The 23,401-nt window shown below is 42.7% G+C and overlaps 1 protein-coding gene across 1 annotated transcript in view; it reads right to left on the reverse strand.

Moving 5' to 3' along the window:
• Positions 1–23,401, reverse strand: part of mettl22 (methyltransferase like 22) — a 382,505-nt gene that overhangs the window by 269,880 nt on the left and 89,224 nt on the right. Inside the window, exon 4 of the mRNA XM_034190848.1 lies at positions 8,611–8,741. Coding sequence (XP_034046739.1) covers positions 8,611–8,741 — 131 coding nt within the window. The remainder of the gene's footprint in view (positions 1–8,610; positions 8,742–23,401) is intronic.

Below are 23,401 nucleotides of genomic sequence, written 5' to 3' on the forward strand. Positions count from 1 at the left end.
CTTTAGTCTCTCTAGCTGCGCGTATCGTCTTTAGTGCGTTTGTGCGTGTCGTCTTTAGTCTCTGTGTCTGTGCGTCTCGTCCTGTGTGTGTCATCTTTAGTCTCTCTGTCTGTGTGTATCGTCTTCAGTCTCTCTGTGTGTGTCCTGTGTGCATCTCGTCTTTAGTGTCTGTCTGTGCGTGTCATTGTTAAGTCTGACTGTCTGCGCGTGTCGTCTTTAGTCTCTCTGTCTGTCAGTGTCGTCTTTAGTCTCTCTGTCTGTGCGTCTCGTCTTTAGTCTCTGTGTCTGTGCGTCTCGTCTTTAGTGTCTGTCTGTGCATGTCTTTGTTAAGTCTGACTGTCTGTGCGTGTCGTCGTTTGTCTCTCTGCATATGTCGTCTTTAGTCTCTCTGTCTGTCAGTGTCGTCTTTAGTCTCTGTCTGTGCGTCTCGTCTTTAGTCTCTGTGTCTGTGCGTCTAGTCTTTCGTGTCTGTCTGTGCATGTCATTGTTAAGTCTGACTGTCTGTGCGTGTCGTCGTTCATCTCTGTCTGTATGTGTCTTCTTTAGTCTCTCTAGCTCCTTGTGTCATCTTTAGTCTCTCTGTTTGTGCGTGTCGTCTTTAGTCTCTCTGTCTGTGCGTGTCGTCTTTAGTCTCTGTTTGTGTGTGTCGTCTTTAATCTCTCTGTTTGTGCGTGTCGTCTTTAATCTCTCTGTTTGTGTGTGTCGTCTTTAGTCTCTCTGTTTGTGCGTGTCGTCTTTAGTCTCTGTTTGTGCGTGTCGTCTTTAGTCTCTCTGTCTGTGCGTGTCGTCTTTAATCTCTGTTTGTGCGTGTCGTCTTTAATCTCTCTGTTTGTGCCTGTCGTCTTTAGTCTCTCTGTCTGTGCGTGTCGTCTTTAGTCTCTCTGTTTGTGCGTGTCGTCTTTAGTCTCTCTGTTTGTGCGTGTCGTCCTTAGTCTCTGTGTCTGTGCGTCTCGTCTTTAGTGTCTGTCTGTGCATGTCATTGTTAAGTCTGGCTGTCTGTGCGTGTCGTCGTTTGTCTCTCTGCATATGTCTTCTTTAGTCTCTCTAGCTGCGCGTGTCGTCTTTAGTCTCTCTGTCTGTCAGTGTCGTCTTTAGTCTCTCTGTCTGTGCATCTCGTCTTTAGTCTCTGTGTCTGTGTCTAGTCTTTCGTGTCTGTCTGTGCATGTCACTGTTAAGTCTGACTGTCTGTGCGTGTCGTCGTTCATCTCTGTCTGTATGTGTCTTCTTTAGTCTCTCTAGCTGCTTGTGTCATCTTTAGTCTCTCTGTTTGTGCGTGTCGTCTTTAGTCTCTCTGTCTGTGCGTGTCGTCTTCAGTCTCTCTGTTTGTGCGTGTCGTCTTTAGTCTCTCTGTTTGTGCGTGTCGTCCTTAGTCTCTGTGTCTGTGCGTCTCGTCTTTAGTGTCTGTCTGTGCATGTCATTGTTAAGTCTGACTGTCTGTGCGTGTCGTCGTTTGTCTCTCTGCATATGTCTTCTTTAGTCTCTCTAGCTGCGCGTGTCGTCTTTAGTCTCTCTGTCTGTGCGTCTCGTCTTTAGTCTCTGTGTCTGTGCGTCTAGTCTTTCGTGTCTGTCTGTGCATGTCATTGTTAAGTCTGACTGTCTGTGCGTGTCGTCGTTCATCTCTGTCTGTATGTGTCTTCTTTAGTCTCTCTAGCTGCTTGTGTCATCTTTAGTCTCTCTGTTTGTGCGTGTTGTCTTTAGTCTCTCTGTTTGTGCGTGTCGTCTTTAATCTCTCTGTTTGTGTGTGTCGTCTTTAGTCTCTCTGTTTGTGCGTGTCGTCTTTAGTCTCTCTGTCTGTGCGTGTCGTCTTTAGTCTCTCTGTCTGTGCGTGTCGTCTTTAATCTCTCTGTTTGTGCGTGTCGTCTTTAGTCTCTCTGTCTGTGCGTGTCGTCTTTAGTCTCTCTGTCTGTGCGTGTCGTCTTTAGTCTCTCTGTTTGTGCGTGTCGTCTTTAGTCTCTCTGTTTGTGCGTGTCGTCCTTAGTCTCTGTGTCTGTGCGTCTCGTCTTTAGTGTCTGTCTGTGCATGTCATTAAGTCTGACTGTCTGTGCGTGTCATTGTTCGTCTCTCTGTGTGTCTTCTTTAGTCTCTCTAGCTGCGCGTATCGTCTTTAGTCTCTCTGTCTGTGCGTGTCGTCTTTAGTCTCTCTATCTGTGCGTGTCGTCTTTAGTCTCTGTGTCTGTGCGTCTCGTCCTGTGTGTGTCATCTTTAGTCTCTCTGTCTGTGTGTATCGTCTTCAGTCTCTCTGTCCTGTGTGTGTCATCTTTAGTCTCTCTGTCTGCGCATCTCGTCTTTAGTGTCTGTCTGTGCGTGTCATTGTTAAGTCTGACTGTCTGTGCATGTCGTCGTTTGTCTCTCTGCATATGTCTTCTTTAGTCTCTCTAGCTGCGCGTGTCGTCTTTAGTCTCTCTGTCTGTGCGACTCGTCTTTAGTCTCTGTGTCTGTGCGTCTCGTCTTTAGTGTCTGTCTGTGCATGTCATTGTTACGTCTGACTGTCTGTGCGTGTCGTCGTTCATCTCTGTCTGTATGTGTCTTCTTTAGTCTCTCTAGCTGCTTGTGTCATCTTTAGTCTCTCTGTCTGTCAGTGTCGTCTTTAGTCTCTCTGTCTGTACGTGAAGGCATTTGCCTCTCTGTCTGTGTGTGTAGTCTTTAGTCTCTCTGTCTGTGTGTGTCGTCGCGAGTCTCTCTGTCCTGTGTGTGTCATCTTTAGTCTCTTTGAATGTATGTGTGTGTCGTCTTTAGTCTGTCTGTCTGTGTCGTCTTTAGTCTCTCTGTCTGTCTGTGCGTGTCATTGTTAAGTCTGACTGTCTGTGCGTGTTGTCATTTGTCTGTCTGTGTCTTTTTTAGTCTCTCTGGCTGAGCGTGTCGTCTTTAGTCTCTCTGTCTGTACATGAAGGCATTAGCCTCTCTGTCTGTGTGTGTCGTCTTTAGTCTCTCTGTCTGTGCATGTCGTCTTTAGTCTCTGTGTCTGTGCGTCTCGTCTTTAGTGTCTGTCTGTGCATGTCATTGTTAAGTCTGACTGTCTGTGCATGTCGCCGTTCGTCTCTCTGTCTGTATGTGTCTTCTTTAGTCTCTCTAGCTGCACGTGTCGTCTTTAGTCTCTCTGTCAGTGTGTATCGTCTTCAGTCTCTCTGTCCTGTGTGTGTCATCTTTAGTCTCTCTGTCTGCGCATCTCGTCTTTAGTGTCTGTCTGTGCGTGTCATTGTTAAGTCTGACTGTCTGTGCATGTCGTCGTTTGTCTCTCTGCATATGTCTTCTTTAGTCTCTCTAGCTGCGCGTGTCGTCTTTAGTCTCTCTGTCTGTGCGACTCGTCTTTAGTCTCTGTGTCTGTGCGTCTCGTCTTTAGTGTCTGTCTGTGCATGTCATTGTTACGTCTGACTGTCTGTGCGTGTCGTCGTTCATCTCTGTCTGTATGTGTCTTCTTTAGTCTCTCTAGCTGCTTGTGTCATCTTTAGTCTCTCTGTCTGTCAGTGTCGTCTTTAGTCTCTCTGTCTGTACGTGAAGGCATTTGCCTCTCTGTCTGTGTGTGTAGTCTTTAGTCTCTCTGTCTGTGTGTGTCGTCGCGAGTCTCTCTGTCCTGTGTGTGTCATCTTTAGTCTCTTTGAATGTATGTGTGTGTCGTCTTTAGTCTGTCTGTCTGTGTCGTCTTTAGTCTCTCTGTCTGTCTGTGCGTGTCATTGTTAAGTCTGACTGTCTGTGCGTGTTGTCATTTGTCTGTCTGTGTCTTTTTTAGTCTCTCTGGCTGAGCGTGTCGTCTTTAGTCTCTCTGTCTGTACATGAAGGCATTAGCCTCTCTGTCTGTGTGTGTCGTCTTTAGTCTCTCTGTCTGTGCATGTCGTCTTTAGTCTCTGTGTCTGTGCGTCTCGTCTTTAGTGTCTGTCTGTGCATGTCATTGTTAAGTCTGACTGTCTGTGCATGTCGCCGTTCGTCTCTCTGTCTGTATGTGTCTTCTTTAGTCTCTCTAGCTGCACGTGTCGTCTTTAGTCTCTCTGTCAGTGTCGTCTTTAGTCTGTCTGTATGTGAAGGCATTTGCCTCTCTGTCCTGTGTGTGTCGTCATTAGTCTCTCTGTCTGTGTGTCGTCTTCAGTCTCTCTGTCCTGTGTGTGTCATCTTTAGTCTCTCTCTGTGCGTGTCGTCTTCAGTCTCTCTGTTTGTGCGTGTCGTCTTTAGTCTCTGTGTCTGTGCGTCTCGTCTTTAGTCTCTCTGTCTATGCATGTCATCTTTAGTCTCTGTCTGTGCATGTCATCTTTAGTCTGTCTGTATGTGTGTGTCGTCTTTAGTCTCTGTTTGTCTGTGTCTTCTTTAGTCTCTCTGCTGTGTGTAGTCATCTGTCTCTCTGTTTGTGCATGTCGTCGTTCGTCTCTCTGTATGTGTCTTCTTTAGTCTCTCTAGCTGCGCGTGTCGTCTTTAGTCTCTCTGTCTGTCAGGTGTCGTCTTTAGTCTGTCTGTATGTGAAGGCATTTGCCTCTCTGTCCTGTGTGTGTCGTCATTAGTCTCTCTGTCTGTGTGTCGTCTTCAGTCTCTCTGTCCTGTGTGTGTCATCTTTAGTCTCTCTCTGTGTGTGTCGTCTTCAGTCTCTCTGTCCTGTGTGTGTCGTCTTTAGTCTCTCTCTGTGTGTGTCGTCTTTAGTCTCTGTGTCTGTGCGTCTCGTCTTTAGTGTCTGTCTGTGCATGTCATTGTTAACTCTGACTGTCTGTGCATGTCGTTGTTCGTCTCTCTGTCTGTATGTGTCATCTTTAGTCTCTCTAGCTGCGCGTGTCGTCTTTAGTCTCTCTGACTGTCTGTGCGTGTTGTCATCAGTCTATCTGTCCGTGTGTGTCTTTTTTAGTCTCTCTGTCTGTGCGTGTCATCTTTTGTCTCTCTGTCCTGTGTGTGTCATCTTTAGTCTCTTTGAATGTATGTGTGTGTCGTCTTTAGTCTGTCTGTCTGTGTCGTCTTTAGTCTCTCTGTCTGTCTGTGCGTGTCATTGTTAAGTCTGACTGTCTGTGCGTGTTGTCATTTGTCTGTCTGTGTCTTTTTTAGTCTCTCTGGCTGAGCATGTCGTCTTTAGTCTCTGTGTCTGTGCGTCTCGTCTTTAGTGTCTGTCTGTGCATGTCATTGTTAAGTCTGACTGTCTGTGCATGTCGCCGTTCGTCTCTCTGTCTGTATGTGTCTTCTTTAGTCTCTCTAGCTGCACGTGTCGTCTTTAGTCTCTCTGTCAGTGTCGTCTTTAGTCTGTCTGTATGTGAAGGCATTTGCCTCTCTGTCCTGTGTGTGTCGTCATTAGTCTCTCTGTCTGTGTGTCGTCTTCAGTCTCTCTGTCCTGTGTGTGTCATCTTTAGTCTCTCTCTGTGCGTGTCGTCTTCAGTCTCTCTGTTTGTGCGTGTCGTCTTTAGTCTCTGTGTCTGTGCGTCTCGTCTTTAGTCTCTCTGTCTATGCATGTCGTCTTTAGTCTCTGTCTGTGCATGTCGTCTTTAGTCTGTCTGTATGTGTGTGTCGTCTTTAGTCTCTGTTTGTCTGTGTCTTCTTTAGTCTCTCTGCTGTGTGTAGTCATCTGTCTCTCTGTTTGTGCATGTCGTCGTTCGTCTCTCTGTCTGTATGTGTCATCTTTAGTCTCTCTCTGTGCATGTCGTCTTCAGTCTCTCTGTATGTGTCTTCTTTAGTCTCTCTAGCTGCGCGTGTCATCTTTAGTCTCTCTGTCTGTCAGGTGTCGTCTTTAGTCTGTCTGTATGTGAAGGCATTTGCCTCTCTGTCCTGTGTGTGTCGTCATTAGTCTCTCTGTCTGTGTGTCGTCTTCAGTCTCTCTGTCCTGTGTGTGTCGTCTTTAGTCTCTCTCTGTGTGTGTCGTCTTCAGTCTCTCTGTCCTGTGTGTGTCGTCTTTAGTCTCTCTCTGTGTGTGTCGTCTTTAGTCTCTGTGTCTGTGCGTCTCGTCTTTAGTGTCTGTCTGTGCATGTCATTGTTAACTCTGACTGTCTGTGCATGTCGTTGTTCGTCTCTCTGTCTGTATGTGTCATCTTTAGTCTCTCTAGCTGCGCGTGTCGTCTTTAGTCTCTCTGACTGTCTGTGCGTGTTGTCATCAGTCTATCTGTCCGTGTGTGTCTTTTTTAGTCTCTCTGTCTGTGCGTGTCATCTTTTGTCTCTTTGTCTGTGCATGTCATCTTTAGTCTCTGTCTGTATGTGTGTGTCGTCTTTAGTCTGTCTGTCTGTGTCATCTTTAGTCTCTCTGTCTGTCTGTGCGTGTCATTGTTAAGTCTGACTGTCTGTGCGTGTTGTCATTAGTCTATCTGTCCGTGTGTGTCTTTTTTAGTCTCTCTGTCTGTCAGTGTCGTCTTTAGTCCCTCTGTCTGTACGTGAAGGCATTAGTCTCCCTGTCTGTGTGTCATCTTTAGTCTCTCTGTCTGTGCATGTCGTCTTTCGTCTCTGTCTGTGCATGTCGTCTTTAGTCTCTCTGTCTGTATGTGTGTGTCGTCTTTAGTCTCTGTTTGTCTGTGTCTTCTTTAGTCTCTCTGTCTGTGTGTAGTCATCTGTCTCTGTGTTTGTGCATGTCGTCGTTCATCTCTCTCTCTGTATGTGTCTTCTTTAGTCTCTCTAGCTGCGCGTGTCGTCTTTAGTCTCTCTGTCTGTCAGGTGTCGTCTTTAGTCTGTCTGTATGTGAAGGCATTTGCCTCTCTGTCCTGTGTGTGTCGTCATTAGTCTCTCTGTCTGTGTGTCCTCTTCAGTCTCTCTGTCCTGTGTGTGTCATCTTTAGTCTCTCTCTGTGCGTGTCGTCTTCAATCTCTCTGTTTGTACGTGTCGTCTTTAGTCTCTGTGTCTGTGCGTCTCGTTCTCTGTCTGTGCGTCTCGTTCTCTGTCTGTGCATGTCATTAAGTCTGACTGTGCGTGTCGTCGTTCATCTCTCTGTATGTGTCTTCTTTAGTCTCTCTAGCTGCGCGTGTCATCTTAGTCTCTCTGTCTGTCAGGTGTCGTCTTTAGTCTGTCTGTATGTGAAGGCATTTGCCTCTCTGTCCTGTGTGTGTCGTCATTAGTCTCTCTGTCTGTGTGTCGTCTTCAGTCTCTCTGTCCTGTGTGTGTCGTCTTTAGTCTCTCTCTGTGTCTGTGCGTCTCGTCTTTAGTGTCTGTCTGTGCATGTCATTGTTAACTCTGACTGTCTGTGCATGTCGTTGTTCATCTCTCTGTCTGTATGTGTCATCTTTAGTCTCTCTAGCTGCGCGTGTCGTCTTTAGTCTCTCTGTCTGTCTGTGCGTGTCATTGTTAAGTCTGACTGTCTGTGCGTGTTGTCATTAGTCTATCTGTCCGTGTGTGTCTTTTTTAGTCTCTCTGTCTGTGCGTGTCATCTTTAGTCTCTTTGTCTGTGCATGTCATCTTTAGTCTCTTTGTCTGTATGTGTGTGTCGTCTTTAGTCCCTCTGTCTGTACGTGAAGGCATTAGTCTCCCTGTCTGTGCGTCATCTTTAGTCTCTCTGTCTGTGCATGTCGTCTTTAGTCTGTCTGTGCATGTCGTCTTTAGTCTCTGTGTCTGTATGTGTGTGTCGTCTTTAGTCTCTGTTTGTCTGTGTCTTCTTTAGTCTCTCTGTCTGTGTGTAGTCATCTGTCTCTCTGTTTGTGCGTGTCGTCTTTAGTCTCTCTGTCTGAGCGTGTCGTCTTTAGTCTCTGTGTCTGTCAGTGTCGTCTTTCGTCTCTCTGTCTCTCAGTGTCGTCTTTAGACTCTGTCTGTGCGTGTCGTCTTTAGTCTGTCTGTCTGTGTCGTCTTTAGTCTCTCTGTCTGTCTGTGTCGTCTTTAGTCTCTCTGTCTATCTATGTCATCTTTAGTCTCTCTGTGTTGTCTTTAGTCTCTCTGTCTATCTATGTTGTCTTTAGTCTCTCTGTCTATCTATGTCATCTTTAGTCTCTCTATCTGTGTCGTCTTTAGTCTCTCTGTCTGTCTGTGCGTGTCATTGTTAAGTCTGACTGTCTGTGCGTGTTGTCATTAGTCTATCTGTCCGTGTGTGTCTTTTTTAGTCTCTCTGTCTGTGCGTGTCATCTTTAGTCTCTTTGTCTGTGCATGTCATCTTTAGTCTCTTTGTCTGTATGTGTGTGTCGTCTTTAGTCCCTCTGTCTGTACGTGAAGGCATTAGTCTCCCTGTCTGTGTGTCATCTTTAGTCTCTCTGTCTGTGCATGTCGTCTTTAGTCTGTCTGTGCATGTCGTCTTTAGTCTCTGTGTCTGTATGTGTGTGTCGTCTTTAGTCTCTGTTTGTCTGTGTCTTCTTTAGTCTCTCTGTCTGTGTGTAGTCATCTGTCTCTCTGTTTGTGCGTGTCGTCTTTAGTCTCTCTGTCTGAGCGTGTCGTCTTTAGTCTCTGTGTCTGTCAGTGTCGTCTTTCGTCTCTCTGTCTCTCAGTGTCGTCTTTAGACTCTGTCTGTGCGTGTCGTCTTTAGTCTGTATGTCTGTGTCGTCTTTAGTCTCTCTGTCTGTCTGTGTCGTCTTTAGTCTCTCTGTCTATCTATGTCATCTTTAGTCTCTCTATCTGTGTTGTCTTTAGTCTCTCTGTCTATCTATGTTGTCTTTAGTCTCTCTGTCTGACTGTGTCATCTTTAGTTTCTCATGCTTTGTCTCCGGTTTGTCTCTGTGTGGTCCAGTAAAGACAGAATAAAAGACTTACCAATCCATATCATGTCTTTGAAGCACTTGTCTTCATGGTCTCTGTTCTCTTCTGTGAGAGACGTGGACTGGCTGAGGATGAGGGGGCAGACCACTTCTCGTTCTCTGACGTCTGTGGAGTTTCTTCTCGGTCTGGGAAATCACAAACAAGATGTCACCATTTCAAATGGACTTTATAAACCTACAAGAGAGTTTAGAGTCCTGGTCAGTCCAGCCGCCCACAGGCACCAAATACTGAATCAGGAAAAAACAACAATCGTTTGTTTTGACTTCGAGATGCATTACGGAGTAACAGATTACAACCAGCACTCACCCCTCCCTTTCTTAACATGCAACCACGCACATGCTGTCAATCATGAGCGCGTATTCTGGTTTCTCTAAAACTGAAATGACATCCTGAAGACAGCATGGACAACAGCACATAACACAAATACCATCACAATCGAGACAGAAAAGCTGAAGCATGGGAGCAGATTGGACCGACTCCAAATGATGCTGCTGATGTAAGGATAAGGAGAAGCCACCCCCCATTTTTGTTTATATAATTTTGGTTATTCTTCTGCTTTCTGTTGTTTATCTTGTTCCTCTCTTGGAAGTGCCGAAGAAGTACTTCGGGCGGCAGAGTTGGAAGCAGGACAGAATGTCTTCTTTTTATAACAGTATAAATGTCCACCTTTTACAGGTAAGCTTACAGGAGTTAGGTAATAAGATAAGCGAAGTACGACTTCCGGTCGGACTCCATCATGGCAGCAGCATAAAGAGAGAGCGCCTTGTCAATGAGATTAAAAAGGCCCAATAAGCCTATCAGCTTGAGAAAAGGAACAGAAATATAAGAGTACGGTAACAAGGGCGATGATTAAGACCAGAGGAAAAAATCGGAAGTCGACTAAAAACGCGGATTCAGACCTCAAGCATGGTAACGAACCAGCTAACAGGCGAATTAGTGGACCTTGCGGAAGAGCTAACAGGGGAGAGAGTGAAAGCCACGCTGGTAACGCAACCAAGCTAAGAGGGAGAAAAAACACAAAAAAATGGCTAAAAGCCACATTAATTTGTATGTTCATAAATCTTTGAATAATATCAATCCCTGCTGTTGGATTTCAGGGTCTGTAACGTGTGTGTATTTTGTAAACAAACGGAGCCCTGAACACACTCATCTAATAAGCTTTCAGGGAGAAAATGAAAAGTTTCATCAATGGCAATAAGTTGGAAAATATATACACACACATGTATATGTGTAACACATCACCTGACATCCTAATAGACTGATATTATTTGTCAAGGAAATTTCTAAAGGAAATAAGGCTGGATGCAAAAAATGGGAGAATTTGAAAAAGAAATAAGGTTGTAATTTCATTAAAAAAGTGAAACTTGTATAATGTATACATTCATTGCACACACAAAAAAGCCATTTGCAAAGCCAAAAAGTTGATTTGACAATCATCTGACATAACCGGGGTCAAAATAAAAAGAACACTGCTATCTACTGGTTCCCACACGCTTAGTGAACACTACTGACCAGTAGATGGCAGTAGAGGCCTTGAAAACAAAATTCCAGATACAGTAATCCCTGTCTGCTACATTTACAATGCGTGGAATTTAACAAACGCAAATAAAACCAACGTCTATAAACGCAGAGAATATATTCAAGAGAGTTTTAGGCACTAGAGTTTAATGCTGTTGTCCGTGGAGCCTGAACAGAGTGTCTGAAATGCATTTGTCCTGTGGTGATGTACTGAGATTACATCATCCTACCCAAAATGCATTGCGGGTCACAGGATGTGCTCACAAAACCTTAAAAATTAGCACATTACTTTAAAACTAAAACATATATCTGATATTTTCACTTAATAAAACTTCAGACATGACAGTAATTTTAAATAACTTGTCCAAAATTAGTTTGGTTAAAATTTGAACCATAAGTTAAAAATGTATGCCTCTGGATGACTTAGGTGATATCGCCAGCATATCGGTATGGTGTTAAAGGAAATGTTTTTTTTTTTCTTTTGGGCTGTTTCTCCTTTGTCTGCAGAGGATTGAGATGCTTTTTATACAATTGGCTCTCTTCTGTTTGCAAAGGTTATAGCTGTGCATCTGTTATAAAACTTTAACAGGTGAGTGCTAAACTAAATGCTTGTCACTGTTAAGCTTTGTTTATTTTGTTTATCGGTTTAAAAGTTATAAGATAAAGATTAATCGGAAGATAATTGGTCCGATAATCCGATAAAGAAAACATTATCTTCGATAATTATCTGTTATCGGATTATCGGAAGTGTGCCCACCACTGGTCAGTTCTGAAAAGCCTTATCTTGACACATAAATGTTGGCTTTACACTGTGCATGTTTTGGCCATTTTTCAGATGATTTTTCATTCGTGCGAGAATTTTTTGGACCGAGTTTCAGGTTAATCGCGCGTCCTGCATCGTGTAGTGGAGTAACAAGCTTTAACATCTCACGACCACCTCCTGCTGCTGAAGAGCTACAAGCATCCAACCGCAGAGCTGTCTTGTAATGTTTTTTTTTTGTTGTTGTTTTGCTTTTAAACTTAATTTGTAAAAAAAAAAAAAAAAAACCATTTGCAAAGCCAAAAAGTTGATTTGACCACCATCTGATATAACCGGGTCAACATAAATAGAACACTGCCATCTACTGGTACCCAGACGCTTAGTACTTGGGGCGAATACTGCCATCAACATTACTGGCCAGTAGATGGCAGTAGCAGCCTGGAAAAAATGCCAAACAAAATTCCAGATAATCCGTGTCTGCTACATTTAAAATGCGTGGAATTTAACAAACGCAAATACAATAATGTCTATAAACCCAGAGAATATATTCACGAGAGTTTTAGGCACTAGAGTTTAATGCTGTTGTCCGTGGAGCCTGAACAGAGTGTCTGAAATGCATTTGTCCTGTCGTGAACATCTGAGATTACCCTATGCTACCCATAATGCATTGCTGCTGGGCACAGCATGTGCTCACAAAACCTTAAAAATTAGCACATTACTTTAAAACGAAAACATATATCTGATATTTTCACTTTATAAAACTTCAGACATGACAGTAATTTTAAATAACTTGTCCAAAATGAGTAGGTTAAAATTTGAACCATAAGTTAAAAATGTATAACTCTGGATGACTTGGGTGATATTGCAATTATATCAGTATGGTGTTAAAGGAAATTATTTTTTGGGGGGGGGATCACCAGTTCTCCTTTGCCTACAGAGGATAGAGTGTTTTTTTCTGAAAACAGCTCACTTCTGTTTGCAGAGGGTAAAACAATATACCTATTAGGAAACATTTAACAGGTAGGTCTCAACTGCTTTTAAGTTTTAAAAATGTTTTTCACTGTTCAGCTTGGTTTACTACGTTATCGGTCTAAAAGTTATCGGATGGCAATTCATCGGAAGATAATTAGTCCGATGATGGTTTTTAAAGTTATCTAAAAAAATAATCCGATAATGAAAACATTATCTTCGATAATTATCTGTTATCGGATTATCGGAAGTGTGCCCACCACTGGAAATGACAGATGCAGAAATAAATAGAGCAATGTCAAATCTTAAGGCCAACAAGTCCCAGGTTGCCGACTGGTTCACTGCAGAATGGTTCAGATCACTTAAGGTAATATTAATGCCACTGCTTCAGAAGACATTTAACTGGGAGTTGAAGGAAGGAGAGGTTCCTCATTCATGGAGAGAAGCCATGAAGAAGCCAAGAGAAGTTCCATCCTGTCTATGGCTGATGCTGAGACCCTGATACATGCATTTGTCTCTTCTAGATTCTACTACTGCAATATTATATTTTCTGGTTTTAGGCTTTTAAGGTGGCAGTAATTAAACCATTACTTAAAAAGCCATCACTTGACCCAGCTATCTTAGCTAATTATAGGCCAATCTCCAACCTTCCTTTTCTCTCAAAAATTCTTGAAAGGGTAGTTGTAAAACAGCTAACTGATCATCTGCAGAGGAATGGTCTATTTGAAGAGTTTCAGTCAGGTTTTAGAATTCATCCTAGTACAGAAACAGCATTAGTGAAGGTTACAAATGATCTTCTTATGGCCTCAGACAGTGGACTCATCTCTGTGCTTGTTCTGTTAGACCTCAGTGCTGCTTTTTATACTGTTGACCATAAAATTTTATTACAGAGATTAGAGCATGCCATAGGTATTAAAGGCACTGCGCTGCGGTGGTTTGAATCATATGTATCTAATAGAATGGCCTCTCTTCATTGGCTCCCTGTTAATTCCAGAATAGAATTTAAAATTCTTCTTCTTACTTATAAGGTTTTGAATAATCAGGTCCCATCTTATCTTAGGGACCTCGTAGTACCATATCACCCCAATAGAGCGCTTCGCTCTCAGACTGCAGGCTTACTTGTAGTTCCTAGGGTTTGTAAGAGTAGAATGGGAGGCAGAGCCTTCAGCTTTCAGGCTCCTCTCCTGTGGAACCAGCTCCCAATTCAGATCAGGGAGACAGACACCCTCTCTACTTTTAAGATTATTCTTAAAACTTTCCTTTTTGCTAAAGCTTATAGTTAGGGCTGGATCAGGTGACCCTGAACCATCCCTTAGTTATGCTGCTATAGACTTAGACTGCTGGGGGGTTCCCATGATGCACTGTTTCTTTCTCTTTTTGCTCTGTATGCACCACTCTGCATTTAATCATTAGTGATCGATCTCTGCTCCCCTCCACAGCATGTCTTTTTCCTGGTTCTCTCCCTCAGCCCCAACCAGTCCCAGCAGAAGACTGCCCCTCCCTGAGCCTGGTTCTGCTGGAGGTTTCTTCCTGTTAAAAGGGAGTTTTTCCTTCCCACTGTCGCCAAGTGCTTGCTCACAGGGGGTCGTTTTGACCGTTGGGGTTTTTCTGTAATTATTGTATGGCTTTTGCCTTACAATATAAAGCACCTTGGGGCAACTGTTTGTTGTGATTTGGCGCTATATAAATAAAATTGATTTGATTTGGTTTACTGCAGTTCAGCATTAGGGGATTCTCTAATAGTTCAAAATGCTGCTGCTAGACTTTTAACATGAAGCAGAAAGTTCGACCACATTACATCCATTTTGGTGTCTCTTCACTGGCTTCCTGTCCCAGTGAGATCAGATTTTAAGGTTCTGCTACTAGTCTATAAAATTGTTCACAGACTGGCACCTCCCTACCTAGCTGACCTAATTAAACCTTACGTACCGGCCCGGGCTTTGCATTCTCTGTTCTGTGGTCAGACAGTCAGATTCTGTGGAGACTTTCAAGTCCAGACTTAAGACGCACTTATTTTCCCTTTCATATGGCAGCATACGGGTACAGTTTTGTTTTACACTTTTACTCTTTTAATTCATTTTATTAGTAAACGGGGCGTGCCGCTGCCTCAACTTTACCTAAATTCTGGGTCTTTTAGTGAAGTTTAGGGCTAGTGGCCGGCGATCACCTTAGTATTTCTTCTGTTTTTCTTGTTGTTTAATGTTGACAAATTATACTGTATTTTTTGTCTTTCTGATGCCTGATTCTGTTTTTTCTTTCTGTTTAAGGTGCAGCTCCATCCAGAGATGGGAGTTGTGTTCGTGTTGGCGACCCTCCTGTCCTGTGCACCAACAGCATTTCTTGTTCATCCGTGAACTGTTCTGTGAATTGTTCTCTAATTTATGTCTGTATCATGGCCCAAGCAGAGGGTCACCCCTTTGAGTCTGGTCTGCTTGAGGTTTCTTCCTTAGAGGGAGTTTTTCTTACAACTGTTGCTCTGGGGGTTAGTAAGGTTAGACCTTACTTGTGTGAAGCGCCTTGAGGCAATTCTGTTTTGATTTGGCGCTATATAAATGAATATAAATTGAAATTGAAATTTAAGCCACTATATCTGTAATTCTGAAGGAGGGGAAGGATGAGCTGGAAGACTCCACCTACAGACCTATTATGATCCTTAATCCACACTATAGATTGTTCACAGCTATTTTAGCCAGATATTTAGAAATAATTCTGCCAGAAATAATTCACTTCACTTGGATGAGATATGTGGTTTCCTCCCACAAACAAAACATCCTTATTTAGGGTCTTCTCTGCCCCTGAGCAAGGCAGCATCTACATCTGGAGTTGGTCCCTGGGCGCCGGACTGTGGCTGCACACTGCCCCTAGTGGTTATATTGTGTCTAACTGTATTTAGGATGGTTAAATGCAGAGGACAAGTTTCGCTGTATGTAGGGGAAACCGGGGCCCGGTGAATCACGGGGCACAGTGAATCACTAGCTCTATCTGCAAAACTACATATATATATTTGCAGCAGTTATGCCATATTTTTATGCATAAAGACATCGCCCTTATAAACTAGTGTTTTGTTTTTGGATACATTAAGGGAAAAAGTAAGTGGCAAGTCAAGCCAGTTTTTTCTATCAAAAGTAATATCGGTTATATCATTGTCTTTGTATTTATTTCTCACAACAGAGGAAAGGTGGCCAAAAACTTGTTCTTTGTTAGAAGATTGCTCTGTCCAACTGCTGAGTATGTGTTATGTCTTAGCAGCAGCAGAGGGAGCAGTAGGCGTCTGTGCAGACAGCCATACCATTTGTTACAGTCCATGGCCTCAATTGGAGTCCACGGGCCGTCGAAGGTCCCAACCAGGACCACAGGTTGCAGGAGGTTGCCATCAGCTGACAGCTCGTGGGAGGCCCCAGCCGACATTGCAGCTCGAGGGAGGCTGCCATCAGACTGTGGCTGGCCAGAGGCCACAGCCGAGTTCGCGGCTTGAGGGAGGTCGCCATCAGCCCGCGGCTGCCGGAGACACCACCCAGGCCCGCGGCTCATTGCGGCTCATCGGAGACCGCAATTAACATCGGCAGTCGGCCTGCCATCCCCGCAGGGAAGCCGGGATGTCGTAGGCTAGGGTAAGCCAGCCTCCTTTTGGCTAACAGCTAAACGCTAACAGCTGTAACGCAACAAATAGCTGTTAATAAGACCAGAGAGAATGGGACCAAAGACAGCACCTGTGATGGAGGATTTGGAGGATATTAAGAAGTTTCTGGATATTCTCATGGAGGAGGTTTGTGCCGTAAAAACTCAGCAGAAGATGATACTGCCAATAGTGAAGGAAGTTAAGGACCTGCGAGGCCTTATTGAGGAGAAGGACAAACGTATCATGTCTTTGGAAAGGAGGGTGACTGAGATGGAGCAGTACATGCGAATGAACGATGTTGTATCTGGGCTCTACATCAGCCTCTGGTAACAGGGAGGAGCCCGATGAACAAGACGAACGCTCCACGGAGCAACAAGTTGCTGCTTTTGTGCAAAAAAAAGGGATGGATCTGTATATAAACACTATTGAAGCGTATCATCCGTTACCCAGGAAGAATTCAGCAGACAAACCTACAGTCATCATGAGGTTTGTTAACAGGAAAGACAAAACAACTCTGCTCAAACAAGGATATAAACTTAAAGGATCCAATGTTTACATAAATGAACATCTCACTAAACACAACGCAGATATAGAAAAGAAGGCAAGATACTTGAGTAAACAACAAAAAATTCAAAACACATGGACTACAAACTGCAAAGTATTCATCAAACTGAACGGGTCTCCAGAAGAAGCCAAAGTGTTGCTGATCAGAAGCATGAAGGAACTGGCAAAATATGACTAAAACGTACACTTTCCCAACACTCACTTCCGGTTTCAACGTGGGAGGGAAAAAAGGCAGATATTTCTTTGCCGGCTGCGGGAGGGTTCGCAGCCCGCGGAGGGGCTGTGATCTAAAGCGGTTCTGTTTGGCTCATCACACCCAGGGAACTGTGTCAAACTAACATAATCTTACAGCCAACAAGCAGCATTTTGTTCAAAAACTGTTTTGTCATTGTTAACAAGCTTCCTTTCAAAATGCTTATGAAGTTTGTCTGTTTTCATCCATTGTGGTGTTTTCGCAGTAATTAAAGATGGCACCATTAAATGTGTCAAACATACGCCACAATAGAGCCTTAAAAAGTGGTGTAAAAAACGTAGTTTAGATGCACAAAACATGTCAAATACACGATCACAGTTGGGCAAATAAGATAAGACATTATATTTATCTGCCCAACGGTTGTGCATGTAACGCTCAATGTATGACTTATCTGCCCAACGGTTGGGCGAATAAGGTAAGACATCATATTTATTTGCCCAACGGTTGGGGGTATAGCCTTGGCCAATCAAAGAACTACCCAACATACTTTACTTATAACAATAAAGATGAATATAACATGAGTCAAGTAGTGAATAGTTTCAATAAATTTTTTGCTAATGTTGGGCCAGATCTGGCAGCTGAAATTCCACACAGCCAATGGGAAAATCACCAATTAATCTCCAAGAATCCACACACAATGTTTCATGGCCCAGTAGATGAAAGGGAAATTATTAATGTAGTTAGTACATGTAAAAGTTAAAAAGTCAACAGATCATAATGAGGTACATATGTCCTTAGTAAAGCAAATAATTACCGAAATTGAAAACCATTATCATATATTGTTAATAAATCATTTTAAACTGGAATTGTTCCTAACGGCATGAAAGTGACAAAAGTGATACCTTCATTTAAATCTGGTAGCAAGCATCTTTTTAATAACTTAGAGAAAGTTAGAGAAATTGTATGTCTTTCCTATACATTGTGTGTTTGTGTGATTTTATTTTCTAAATGAACCACTGAACATTTTAATCAATCAATTCAATCAATCAATTTTTTTTATATAGCGCCAAATCACAACAAACAGTTGCCCCAAGGTGCTTTATATTGTAAGGCAAGGCCATACAATAATTATGTAAAACCCCAACGGTCAAAACGACCCCCTGTGAGCAAGCACTTGGCTACAGTGGGAAGGAAAAACTCCCTTTTAACAGGAAGAAACCTCCAGCAGAACCAGGCTCAGGGAGGGGCAGTCTTCTGCTGGGACTGGTTGGGGCTGAGGGAGAGAACCAGGAAAAGACATGCTGTGGAGGGGAGCAGAGATTGATCACTAATGATTAAATGCAGAGTGGTGCATACAGAGCAAAAAGAGAAAGAAACAGTGCATCATGGGAACCCCCCAGCAGTCTACGTCTATAGCAGCATAACTAAGGGATGGTTCAGGGTCACCTGATCCAGCCCTAACTATAAGCTTTAGCAAAAAGGAAAGTTTTAAGCCTAATCTTAAAAGTAGAGAGGGTGTCTGTCTCCCTGATCTGAATTGGGAGCTGGTTCCACAGGAGAGGAGCCTGAAAGCTGAAGGCTCTGCCTCCCATTCTACTCTTACAAACCCTAGGAACTACAAGTAAGCCTGCAGTCTGAGAGCGAAGCGCTCTAATGGGGTAATATGGTACTATGAGGTCCCTAAGATAAGATGGGACCTGATTATTCAAAACCTTATAAGTAAGAAGAAGAATTTTAAATTCTATTCTAGAATTAACAGGAAGCCAATGAAGAGAGGCCAATATGGGTGAGATATGCTCTCTCCTTCTAGTCCCCGTCAGTACTCTAGCTGCAGCATTTTGAATTAACTGAAGGCTTTTTAGGGAACTTTTAGGACAACCTGATAATAATGAATTACAATAGTCCAGCCTAGAGAAAATAAATGCATGAATTAGTTTTTCAGCATCACTCTGAGACAAGACCTTTCTGATTTTAGAGATATTGCGTAAATGCAAAAAAGCAGTCCTACATATTTGTTTAATATGCGCTTTGAATGACATATCCTGATCAAAAATGACTCCAAGATTTCTCACAGTATTACTAGAGGTCAGGGTAATGCCATCCAGAGTAAGGATCTGGTTAGACACCATGTTTCTAAGATTTGTGGGGCCAAGTACAATAACTTCAGTTTATCTGAGTTTAAAAGCAGGAAATTAGAGGTCATCCATGTCTTTATGTCTGTAAGACAATCCTGCAGTTTAGCTAATTGGTGTGTGTCCTCTGGCTTCATGGATAGATAAAGCTGGGTATCATCTGCGTAACAATGAAAATTTAAGCAATGCCGTCTAATAATACTGCCTAAGGGAAGCATGTATAAAGTGAATAAAATTGGTCCTAGCACAGAACCTTGTGGAACTCCATAATTAACTTTAGTCTGTGAAGAAGATTCCCCATTTACATGAACTAATTGTAATCTATTAGACAAATATGATTCAAACCACCGCAGCGCAGTGCCTTTAATACCTATGGCATGCTCTAATCTCTGTAATAAAATTTTATGGTCAACAGTATCAAAAGCAGCACTGAGGTCTAACAGAACAAGCACAGAGATGAGTCCACTGTCCGAGGCCATAAGAAGATCATTTGTAACCTTCACTAATGCTGTTTCTGTACTATGATGAATTCTAAAACCTGACTGAAACTCTTCAAATAGACCATTCCTCTGCAGATGATCAGTTAGCTGTTTTACAACTACCCTTTCAAGAATTTTTGAGAGAAAAGGAAGGTTGGAGATTGGCCTATAATTAGCTAAGATAGCTGGGTCAAGTGATGGCTTTTTAAGTAATGGTTTAATTACTGCCACCTTAAAAGCCTGTGGTACATAGCCAACTAACAAAGATAGATTGATCATATTTAAGATCGAAGCATTAAATAATGGTAGGGCTTCCTTGAGCAGCCTGGTAGGAATGGGGTCTAATAAACATGTTGATGGTTTGGATGAAGTAACTAATGAAAATAACTCAGACAGAACAATCGGAGAGAAAGAGTCTAACCAAATACCGGCATCACTGAAAGCAGCCAAAGATAACGATACGTCTTTGGGATGGTTATGAGTAATTTTTTCTCTAATAGTTAAAATTTTGTTAGCAAAGAAAGTCATGAAGTCATTACTAGTTAAAGTTAAAGGAATACTCGGCTCAATAGAGCTCTGACTCTTTGTCAGCCTGGCTACAGTGCTGAAAAGAAACCTGGGGTTGTTCTTATTTTCTTCAATTAGTGATGAGTAGAAAGATGTCCTAGCTTTACGGAGGGCTTTTTTATAGAGCAACAGACTCTTTTTCCAGGCTAAGTGAAGATCTTCTAAATTAGTGAGACGCCATTTCCTCTCCAACTTACGGGTTATCTGCTTTAAGCTACGAGTTTGTGAGTTATACCACGGAGTCAGGCACTTCTGATTTAAAGCTCTCTTTTTCAGAGGAGCTACAGCATCCAAAGTTGTCTTCAATGAGGATGTAAAACTACTGCCGAGATACTCTATCTCCCTTACAGAGTTTAGGTAGCTACTCTGCACTGTGTTGGTATATGGCATTAGAGAACATAAAGAAGGAATCATATCCTTAAACCTAGTTACAGCGCTTTCTGAAAGACTTCTAGTGTAATGAAACTTATTCCCCACTGCTGGGTAGTCCATCAGAGTAAATGTAAATGTTATTAAGAAATGATCAGACAGAAGGGAGTTTTCAGGGAATACTGTTAAGTCTTCTATTTCCATACCATAAGTCAGAACAAGATCTAAGATATGATTAAAGTGGTGGGTGGACTCATTTACATTTTGAGCAAAGCCAATAGAGTCTAATAATAGATTAAATGCAGTGTTGAGGCTGTCATTCTCAGCATCTGTGTGGATGTTAAAATCGCCCAGTATAATTATCTTATCTGAGCTAAGCACTAAGTCAGACAAAAGGTCTGAAAATTCACAGAGAAACTCACAGTAACGACCAGGTGGACGATAGATAACAACTAGTGTGTGCATACTGTCTATGGTACCATACACTTGAAACAGAAGTACTTCTATGCAGTACGACTGAGGTTTCCACCTTATCTGGGGTGGAAAAACTGACCTGTGCCAACAAAAAAAAAAATAATTTTTTGAGCTTCTTTTGGAATAGACCTGAGTAAGCACCAGAATGCATTTGAGATTTCACATTTTTCTGGGGGACAACCACCAGACCCCGCCAGGGCCTTGTCAAGATCTTTCAAGGTTTTTGTTTTTTTTTTCCTTATAGCTCACTTTCATCACTCAGTTCATTCACAGATTTGTCCGTGCTCATGATGAAAGATCAACAGCATTGGCTTAATCATTTGTGAAGCATAGGATTTAATAAAAAAGTGGGAACTTCTGTATTAAGGTTGTAACATGTGGATCTATATACATTTTGTGTTCCAGGAGAAGCAGAATGACATCATCCACAGTATTAAACAGCTGATTGACATAGTTGATGCCATGCATCCTTGGACCATCCCTGAAAGTGTCGGTTCCCGGACATACCAGGAGAGAGAACATTGTGGACGCTGCTGAGATGATCATCTGAAGAATGTCCAGCTAAACCAGAAGTGTGGGCTTGAACCAATTACAAGCAGTGCCTGGAAGTAATGGGCCTTCAAGTAAAGTCACTCGAAGAAGTGAGATCATCTGTTTTCTGTTTGTTAGATCCTCTTCACTTCAATAAAGTTTTGCCTTTTTTTTTTTTCTTACAGTGTATTATAGACATGCTGTATTTATGGAAACTAGTAACTAAAGGGCCTTTCACATTGCATGCTTTATACGCATCAGGCAACAACTCCCAATGTGTCGTTAGTCACGTTGTGTCAACGCCTCCCTACACCCTGACGTGCCACATTTAGCAGGGGGGCGGAGATTTTCACTCTGATTTTTTTTCCAGAGGAAAGCTGAATGATCACCATGTTGTATATGTGATGAACCAAGAAAAAGCTTTAATATAGCAATTTGATTTCACAATCAAATTAATTTTTGGGTTAAAAACATTTGCAAGGATTTTTCTTCAGAAAACTGCTCTGTATAAATGAGCAGTCCTGTGACACGTTTCTGTTTTGTAGAGATCAGTGGTTTCTTCCACGAGTCTTCCATGTTTGGACCCAACACGTTTCTACTGGACAGTGCAAAGCTTTGTCGCAGTTCAGAGCTCCAAAAGTTGGATTGGGTTGAACTTTGAACGTCATTCTGTTGACAAGCAGGAATACGCACGCTCCTGGTAGAAGCATCTGTTTAGCTCAGCTTTTGACGCGACACTTCTAACACCTGTAAAAAGCTACGTGTTTCATTGAAAATAATGCTTTTTAGACCGATTTGTGATGCCTCTGACACTTCCAAGCATGCGGTGTGAAAGGCCCTTTACACAAATAGCGGTGGGTACAGAGGATTAATCATTTTTGTCTGATCTGCTTTCACCTGTGTGGTATACCTCGCTGATAACTAACCTGAGAAAAATTCTGCAAGCAAATAAACAGCTTGTTAAAAATATAGGGCCTGTCCAATAAGGAGTTGAGTTGAATACCAGTTATGACCATGCCGCTCAAATTATACAGTATCTGAACAGGAAAGTATATATAATTGCTTATGACTAACAATGGAAATGTTCAACTTGCAGCTCAAAAGTTCTAATGACAGACTTGATGGCGAGGACAAGTGAACCAGGCACCAGAGGAATGCCCTAATCAATACCTTGACTGCATACACCCCTGGAATGGAACAAGGGAAGAATACGGTAACAAGCATTGTCAGGGGCTGCTTGAACGCTACGGCTCCTGTTTATCTTTGGCAGGCAGGACAAGTCAGGAACCGTCAAAGGCAGCCTTGCCAGGGACGTGCCACAAATTTAGTTGTTATGGAGGCTGGAATAAATATCACAATCATCATTTCTACAATTGTGCCATAATCCGAAGATGTCCTATCCAAGCAGAAGAAGTATAGACGGGACCATCCTGAACTTCTTCCTGACCCACATTACAGGTTTGAGAAACTATCAATCTTGCAAATCTGTCTTTTTTTGGGGGGGGGAGACACCCAGTCACAGTAGAGAGGCACCGTGACGTTTGATCTCTCTGGCTGCTAATGTAACATGGCAGAATCTGCTCCGAAACATTAATTTCCGTGTAAATCTAACATGTCTATCATATATTATGTAAAAGCTACTGAAAAACACTTCGAAAACGGAAAACACTGTTTTCACAACCTGATAACACAACACCAATATAAACATACAGAGGCAAATACACTCAACAAAAATATAAATGCAACACTTTTGGTTTTGCTCCCATTTTGTATGAGATGAACTCAAAGATCTAAAACTTTTTCCACATACACAATATCACCATTTCTCTCAAATATTATTCACAAACCAGTCTAAATCTGTGATAGTGAGCACTTCTCCTTTGCTGAGATAATCCATCCCACCTCACAGGTGTGCCATATCAAGATGCTGATTAGACACCATGATTAGTGCACAGGTGTGCCTTAGACTGCCCACAATAAAAGGCCACTCTGAAAGGTGCAGTTTTATCACACAGCACAATGCCACAGATGTCGCAAGATTTGAGGGAGCGTGCAATTGGCATGCTGACAGCAGGAATGTCAACCAGAGCTGTTGCTCGTGTATTGAATGTTCATTTCTCTACCATAAGCCGTCTCCAAAGTCGTTTCAGAGAATTTGGCAGTACGTCCAACCAGCCTCACAACCGCAGACCACGTGTAACCACACCAGCCCAGGACCTCCACATCCAGCATGTTCACCTCCAAGATCGTCTGAGACCAGCCACTCGGACAGCTGCTGAAACAATCGGTTTGCATAACCAAAGAATTTCTGCACAAACTGTCAGAAACCATCTCTGGGAAGCTCATCTGCATGCTCGTCGTCCTCATCGGGGTCTCGACCTGACTCCAGTTCATCGTCGTAACCAACTTGAGTGGGAAAATGCTCACATTCGCTGGCGTTTGGCACGTTGGAGAGGTGTTCTCTTCACGGATGATGCGAAGGAGATGTGTTGCACTGCATGAGGCAAATGGTGGTCACACCAGATACTGACTGGTATCCCCCCCAATAAAACAAAACTGCACCTTTCAGAGTGGCCTTTAATTGTGGGCAGTCTAAGGCACACCTGTGCA

The sequence above is a fragment of the Thalassophryne amazonica genome, chromosome 16 (assembly GCF_902500255.1).
Source record: "Thalassophryne amazonica chromosome 16, fThaAma1.1, whole genome shotgun sequence".
NCBI classification, from domain to species: Eukaryota; Metazoa; Chordata; class Actinopteri; order Batrachoidiformes; family Batrachoididae; genus Thalassophryne; species Thalassophryne amazonica.